The 8,548-nt window shown below is 29.9% G+C and overlaps 1 protein-coding gene across 1 annotated transcript; it reads right to left on the bottom strand.

Moving 5' to 3' along the window:
- Window positions 1–682: 682 nt before the first annotated feature.
- On the bottom strand, window positions 683–1,539 carry LOC108325654 (uncharacterized). Its single transcript, XM_017558749.2, has one exon. The coding sequence runs from the start codon at window positions 1,265–1,267 to the stop codon at window positions 917–919; it is 351 nt and encodes a 116-aa protein (XP_017414238.1). The 5' UTR covers window positions 1,268–1,539; the 3' UTR covers window positions 683–916.
- Between the last annotated feature and the right edge of the window lie 7,009 nt (window positions 1,540–8,548).

Raw genomic sequence — 8,548 nt, 5'->3', positions numbered from 1 at the left:
CATATATTTTTATAAAATAAATTCATACAAAAATAATTAGCTCCCCTTACCTGGAAAGCTTAACAGTACCACTCCTAGGAACGCTCTAGCAGTACTTCCTCACAGAGGCGAGTTTGACAGCACCTATAAGCCACCAAAAATTGGTACAGAGCACATTTCTTAGAGTTGGAAGGGACAGAGAAACTAAAGGAAAAGCTACCAGTAACAAGCAACCAGCAAGTTGCATAGCTTAGGTTCAAGAACGGTTGAAGAAAAGGAAAAAAACACTTACCGGTCGGAATGGAAAAACTTTCGGTTCAAACTGAAGCCCTTGGTGCAGCGAGCGCGGAAACACCTTCAAATCAAAATTTAATCGGTTCAGCGAAGAGAAAATCTAGAGAGAAGACAGAGAGAATTTTAGGGCAAGGGTTTTAAAGAGAGAAAGAAAGCTGACAAAATGAAGGAATTATGATTTTTAGAAAACCCCTTTCTAAGGTCATGGGTCCTTAGTTTATGGGCTGACTGCTTCAACATAAGACCCAATAGCCTTATTATTTTCATACTCTTACACAATTGGTAAAATTCTTTTCATAAAAACTTAACTAAAAATAATAAAATATATAAGGAAATTAAACCTCTAAAATATTATAAATTTATATTATAACTTATCTCCTTCCTCCTGTTTTCCTAGCACGGCCATTGATGGAAGTGAAAAGGCACAATTATTATTATTTCAGTAGCTGAAGTTGGAAATACAGTAGAGGAGAGACTTACAACTTACAAGCCTTAAAAGCAAAAACCACATTAACTAAGCAAAAATCTACAAAATCAGGTTAGAGAGATAAGACAGCCCTTTATAGGTTTCCGACTACAGATTGAGCAGCTAGACCTAGCCATGGTCACATGAAGAGAACACAAGTGCTGGTTGGGTCAGTTCTCAAAGCGAGAGACTCAGATCAATACCCTTTTCTGCAGCCTCTTTCTTTTCACAGTCTTCCCTCTGAGAAGCACTAGGGTCTGAAGCTGATTTTCGTTGCCGAGCTTCCTCATCAGCGAAATCCTCAACCTGAAACGTTGGCTTCCAAACCCCAACCATATTATTTTCTTCCTTCCTCATAATCTCACCCCTCTTGCTCCTTCTGTCACCCGACTTCAAACCCATCCATCGATCACGTGTCTCGCGGATGTTTCTGACCAAAGCGAAGAACGTCTCCATTTGGGCCTCCTCGTCCTCTTCGCGGCAAACTAGCTTCCTCTTCTTGCTGCTGCTACTACCACTCATCTCCATGCCCGGAAAGTGCCCAGAATAAAAAATTGAAGGGAAGAAGAAAAAAACGAAGGTTCTGAGAAAAAGAGAAGGCGCATGCAGTTCTGTGAAACAAGAAGACAGAACGCAGTTTCTTGGTTACTTCTTCTTGCTTACTAGTGATGAATATAAGGACAGCATCATTGTGGCTCTCCATTATGACCAACTTTGCCAATATTATTTAAGGAATCTAAATGACCAATATGCCACAAAATTATAGCTTTGTACTATTCTATGCACAGCCGTCAAAGTGAGGTTGTGGCCCACTTCAAATTTGAATGAGGTAATGCCAAAGATTTTTAACATTTTACTAAGTGAATCTTGGGTGAACCGAGGTACTACGAAACTCACATATAAAACTTATCTTTTCCTGTGAAACTGAGTTACTCAGCCACACACTCACTTTTATCTCGAGTTGTGAAGAAAAGAAACCCTGATTGCCTTCCTTGCATGTCGCTCACGTTGCTGTGAAGAGCCCTAACATGGAGATGATGAACCCTAACATCCTCTGTCGCAATTACGCAACAACGACGATCATTCTTTTATTGTTTTTACCGACACTGATTTTAGTGAAGTTTCTATACGAGATTGAATTTGATGATTGTTAGATTGTACATGTTCACCAATTATTGGAGGTTGTATATGTTAACTTTCTTTTTACGTAATTTTATATGTTACAATTGAATGAATTCATATAATATACATTTGAAAAATTCTCCACTTTTAGTAGAAAAATCAAATGTATGCCCCTCAAAGTTTTTGTTCTCTTTCTTTTCATTTCTGTTGTTTGAGTAAACTTTCATGAGGATGTGCATTTACACTTTTCTCCACTTCTTAAATAAATGATTAAATTAAGTTTACTCATGAGTATAGACTTCTTTAAGCCATGCTTCAAGTATATTTATTTAATGAAAGAAAGTGGGATGAATAATTATAAATTAAGGTTAAAGAATTTCCAAACAACTTATTTTATAAACACTTTTACGGAAGAGTAGTATATTAATAGTCTCTTTCAATAATTTCATATTGTTGTTATCTTCAACACTTTATGCATTTCAAGGTTATGATTCCCAAAACATCATATTACTTCAGCAGCGGTTACTGTTTATTGGCAATACATAAAATTATAGTGGGTATCAGTTTGAAATAAGAAAAAAAGTATTAATTGAAAGTTTTAGTCTCTACTTTAAGAAAAATGTTTCAATATCTATTTTGTGGAGAATTTAGTGTTTTGGTAAAAAATGATTAGTTAATTTATATAATCTTGTTTTTCCCTCTTGAATAAATAGTAATACTGTAATTAATTTCTCATAATCAATCAAAGAATGAACAACTCATTGAATTTTGAAAAGACCATTTGATAGACAAAATTATTCTCAGATTCGTGATTAATTGGAGAATTAATACCATTTATAATTTTCCTAGTAGAAAACATAGATGTCGAATCAATTACGAAACGCGACTTCAACAAGATGTTGAAAAGCGACAAAAATACTAACCTTACCACATATTATGAGCATTGTTCGCACTTATTGCAAAAATGTTTATAATAACTCAATTATTCTAAATGAATCAATTCTATTTATATATTTAATCAATACAACAAAACAAAATAATGAATTAATTATATAAGCGATAGCAGATAGAAAAAAAAAATGATATAAATGATGATGTTCCCCATAAGTTATGACTATTGTTGGTCAATGATAATTTTAACTTTTTTTTTCTTCAATTATATGATGACATGCTTTAAAAGTGTTATTATCACAAATACAAAAAAGTGGTTTATGTTTGATATTTTAGTTTTTTTATGCCTGACTTAAGTAAAACGTAAGTTTATTTTAATACATATATAACAGACAGACGTAGATATTTTATATATATATATATATATATATATATATATATATATATATATATATATATATATATATATATATATATATATATATATATTACGAACAACAAACGTAAATTTATGGTTTATTTTTGTTTTCATATTTGAAGTCAAAATTTATGTTCTTTAAAAACATTAAAAATAAATACATAATACAAATAAATACATAATACAAGAATATACAATAAAAATTTTAAGAATTTTTTAAGTAGTAAGTTGTATCAAATGAAGCCGTAAAGTATAAAAAAAATAGATGAAAAATACTAAGAAAATAAAAAACATACTGTAAAAGATGAAATGTTTAAAATTTAAGAACCTCTGGTCCCCTTTGAGTATACCCACTATATTCATCACCCAATTTCTAAACCCTTTCATGCGTCTGTCTTAGATTCATAAAAAAAAATTATGAGCATTTAAAAGTTTTAACCACCAAATAGAAGTTATCACACAAAAAAAATTGAGTAAAACATAATCTTCTACTTATTTTTAGTAAATTTTACAAAATCAATATTATATGGGTTAAGCTAAAATAGTCACACATAAGGGAGAAGACGTGACAAACCAACTCAATGACAAAAATGCAATTTTTATACACAATAATGGCTATCAAACACACAATACTTTTTATAAGTATTGTCGAGGGTTTTTATTTGCGGTACAGTGAAGAAAAAAGAGTGTGGTATAAGGTTTTTAAACAAATTTACGTTGACATATAAACGTTAGATGTAAGATTTGAATTTTTATGTCTTTCCCCTATGAGTCAAATGTTATAACCAATTTTTACATTTATTTTATATACATTAGACATAAATTTCTACAACTTATCTACAAAAATATGATCACACATTTTTCATATCTATTAGTAATAAGACAAATTGGTTGACATAATAAATTTATTTTGTATTAGTGCATATTCACTTTATGACGATGACTATAATAATGAATTTTCATTTTTTTTGAACTCTTTATCATGAAAATGATATTAAATATTTGATAATATAAACTTCTTTCCTTATAAGTCAGACAATCGTACCATTCATACAATTCATAACAGTAGTGATTTATCAATTTGATCAAATTAAACAATAATATGATCTTGGTCAATCTATTTTTATTGACTTATTGAATAAATTAGTCATAAAAAAAATACAATATTGGATAACAATGTTCAACAATGAACATAATTGCCTATTTCAAGAAAACAAATTCTATAGAAATTAAAGGTCATATAAACTATGAATTGGCTTTATTTTTAGTCGAAATTGGGTGGTCCAATAACGGCCCGATAACGAGCGGAATAGAAAAATATGATGCCCAATTAAAACTCACTAGGATAGGCCCTAACCATGACTTTGATACCATATTAGAAAGTGGGTTTTTAAGCCTAACTTAACCCTACAAAACCAGCTTGTAGGGTGAGGTTTGCATCCAATTATAAATTATGAATTGACCTTATCTCTAGTCGATGTGGGACTTCCAACAATACATGTAATACATTATTTGATACATATCACATCTGTAAATTCAATTTCTAATACATTTAATCATGTCTTTTTATTCATACTTTATTAACATTTTTTTTTTCAAATAGAACATGGTGCAAAAGTCAGAACAACTCCAACAACAGCTTTTTTTTTTTCAATATGTTGAATCTTCTTCACATCTTCAATAACCTCGACAACAATATGGTAGTAAATCTATTTTTAAATGATCTCCATCATCGTACATCTACAATCTTCATACCCATAACACCTATAATATTTTTTCCATTTCAACCAATTTTCGTTCTACCCTATCAAATAGGTTTATCACTTCTAGAACGAACTTATGCTAAACATATAACCTAATACCATTCACCTTAATGCTTTCACATAGGTGCAATTTCCATTGAGTGTTAGTAGTTGAAAATTAATCCTCACTTTACTAATTTTTTTATTTATTTTAATTTATTAGGAATCTTCAATGTTACTATATATTTTCTCATTTTTTGTATTAAAATTTATTATTTTTCAAAGTTATGTTGAACTATCATAATTAATTTGATTTAAGATTTAATTAGTAATTCAATTATCCTTTTTGTCCGAATACTTTTTTTACTTAATTGAGTTCCTATTTATTTTAAATAAATTGAATATGGTTCCTTAAGTTAAATCAACATTAATAACTTTAGAAGATGATAAAGGATCAACCTAAACTTCCTTCTCCTTCTCCAACCTCTTCTCCAACAACAAAATTCTATCACCCACCCCAATTATACTTACCACTACCACCACCACCGTAATGACACCAACCACCACTCGGGGACAAAAAGTCCAGTTCAAATATGAAAGAGAATAATTAGAATATCACCAAGATGAATCCACATGCATTTCTTTTTCTATTTTCAATTTCATGAATAACAATGAAAAAGTGAGAAAAAGAATGATCTGAATAGAGATATTAAAATTGAAGGATATGATATGGAGTAATGTTCGCGCCCCTCTTTATCCGAACATCAATATGGTTGGATTATTTGTGACGAGAGGAAACCTTCTTTTAGTGTGAAACCAAGGAGAGGATCATGATACAAGTGGAGTTGAGGCTTGGCATCTAAGGTAATTGTGGGGGCCATAGATGGTACAATAAGTTGGGGGAAGAGAGAAATGTTTAGGAGAATTAAGGAGAGACGAGGAGGTTCGAGAACAATGTCGACGGTGGAAGAAGAGGAGGAGGGAGAGTGGTGGTGTCACATGTTGTTGGTGTGACATTTTAACTTTTTTTTATCTTACTAATGCAATTCTAAAATATTATATACTTTTTAAAAAAGAATTACAACACCTTAGTTATTTATTAAAGATATTTCATATATATATATTACACAATTCCATACCATAATTATACATTATTCATCTACACACATCTATTTATTTTTCTTCTAGTAGTTTTACAACATTATTTTTTAAAGAAAATAAAACTGTGCTAGCGTCACATAGAAATGATTCACGTGAGCAATGGTAGTCAGAATAGTGAAAGTGTTTGTAATGGGTCCTGTTTGGATTATGGGAAGCGATATGTCATGAAGAAACAAAAGTGTTGAGCCTTGTTCCGACAGGTAACGAGGCGGATAATAAGTTGATTTTTATTTTTTGTGGATAAGCACTATCTGTGCTCGACCCGATCCATTATTATCCTTACTTTTAACTAATTTATGTTAAATTATTTTGACATGTCAAATATGTTTCAGGATAACATTTGAAATGTTTACATCGTTTTGTACGTTATCTCTTCAATGTTTGTTAAAAAACACATTTGGCACAAAAATAATTAACGTAACTAACTATGATAAAAGAACTATATTAATTTAGTTTTAAAATTTGAGGACTAAACTATATCAAAATTTCATATATGAACAAATTCTAATTTTTGTATTAAAGTTTAGGAAGTAAAAATATACTTAATTTTTAATTAACTAATTATTTGTTTACATTTTATTAATTAAATAGCTAGGAATTTGTGGATGTTGTATTAAAATCTTCAAGCCAACGAAAGAAGACTCACTAGGTGAAAAAGACACTCACGGAAATAAATTTGAGAGAGGAACAAGAAGAAAGATGAAGACAGGATCTGGAGGTGCAGCGTAGAAGGAAGAATAAGGAAGGAGGTGAACTCTTTTTAATATAAATTCATAAGGGTAAAACAGGCTTTTTAGAATTTGGGGTGCAGAAAGAATTCTCCTTAAAACATACTACTCAGGCCCAACTTATCTTTTGTTTTGAGATCGTAATTTGCCAAACGGCCTTTTTGACTCAGGCCCAAAAGTCGCATTATACTTAACATTTAATTAGTATATTTTTAATAATTGAGTCTCAAATATAATTTTTTTATATAATTTCCTGACAATAAGAAAATATATGAAATCGAATTCTTGCTGGTCTATATTCTTCTCAACCACATTTGGACATTTAACTTTTCTTTCTTTCGCATTTTTTTATCATTTATTTCTTTTCCTGGTTTTTATATGGACAGGTAGAGGTGAAAGGAAATCCAATTTTACAACAATATTTTCTTAACATTTTAAAGCATTATTCCCTTGAAAATTACAATACATTCTTTCATTTGAGATGATTGACATATTCATTTCCTTTTTTTTTTAAGTATTCATAATCTTCTCATAAAGTATTTTATGTGTTTTTTTTTTTCTTAGTTAAGTATGGTAAAGTGAATGTTGTAGAAAATTTAACAAGTTTGACTTCATCTCAAAGTTGTTGGTTTTGATCTCAAAGGGATAATACTAATGAAATGTCTCGTATTAGTGTAAGTAGCACAGTACTAATGAAATGTCTCGTGCTAGTGTAAGTAACATAATATGCAAAACTCTTCTTTAATTGGTGTTTGGATTGGAAAGTGAATGTAATAGAAAGTGAGTTGATGGATTTGAAGGAATGGGAAGAAGATTGTAGTGTTATTTGGATTAAGGGATTTGAAAAGATGAATGAAGAGATTTGGAAAGAAAGTTTGTGAATGATAAAAATAGATGATTACTAATTAATTTATATGTAAAATTTTGATATAAATTTAAATGTAAGTAGTGCAAAATTATATTAAAATGAAATTGAATTTGTTATTGATAAAAAAAATAAAATTGCAAAAATAAAAGGAAAATTTATAAAAGGAATTTGTGAAATAAATTTCAAATACATTTTCTTAAATAATAATTTGTATATTGTTATTTAAATTATTGTTAACCAAAAATATATTAATTGAAATAATAAATAAAAATTATCCACGTAGTAAATTGAAATAAGTTTTGAACACAAAGTAGGATTTCTTAATACAAATCCAGTAAATTAAACTTACAATGATGAAAAGTTATTTAATATAGTGTATCAATTCGATCTTTCAAATCTTGCAATCTTGTGTAGGTATTGTCGAATCTTTGTTTCACAATCAATGTCAAATTAGAAAGACTATCTAGGATGTTATCAATTTTGTCCATCATTTGTGTAACATGTCATCTTCAGTAGGGACTCCATCTGGTTGTACCGTTTGTTATTGTATTTGGGATTGTGGTTCAATGTTAGCAACATCTTTTGCAACATTTGGAGTGTCTTCATCACCATCATTTGCATCCACATGTTCTACTCTTTCATGTTGCCAAATGTCGTCGACATTAACAATGTCCAATTTGGACAATGGTTTTGTATTAAAGTAGTGATGTCATCCCAATCTAATGAGGCTCTCATAACTAGGTTCACCTCAAAGAGAACAAATATTCTTGTATTCAACATTACGTATAAAAGAGACATGTTGTTGTTCCTGCATTTTATCATGTGTTTCGTAATGTGATGTGATGACAATATTATTTTTCAAACACCACAAGAAAAATA

This window comes from Vigna angularis, chromosome 3 (genome assembly GCF_016808095.1).
Source record: "Vigna angularis cultivar LongXiaoDou No.4 chromosome 3, ASM1680809v1, whole genome shotgun sequence".
Lineage (NCBI taxonomy): Eukaryota > Viridiplantae > Streptophyta > Magnoliopsida > Fabales > Fabaceae > Vigna > Vigna angularis.
The sequence above is the reverse complement of the archived record's forward strand: the minus strand, read 5'-3'. Positions and strand labels throughout refer to the sequence as shown.

What these genes read in the sequence shown, in the direction of transcription:
- LOC108325654 (XM_017558749.2), bottom strand. Translation starts at nt 1,267, where the DNA reads ATGGAGATGAGTGGTAGTAGCAGCAGCAAGAAGAGGAAGCTAGTTTGC.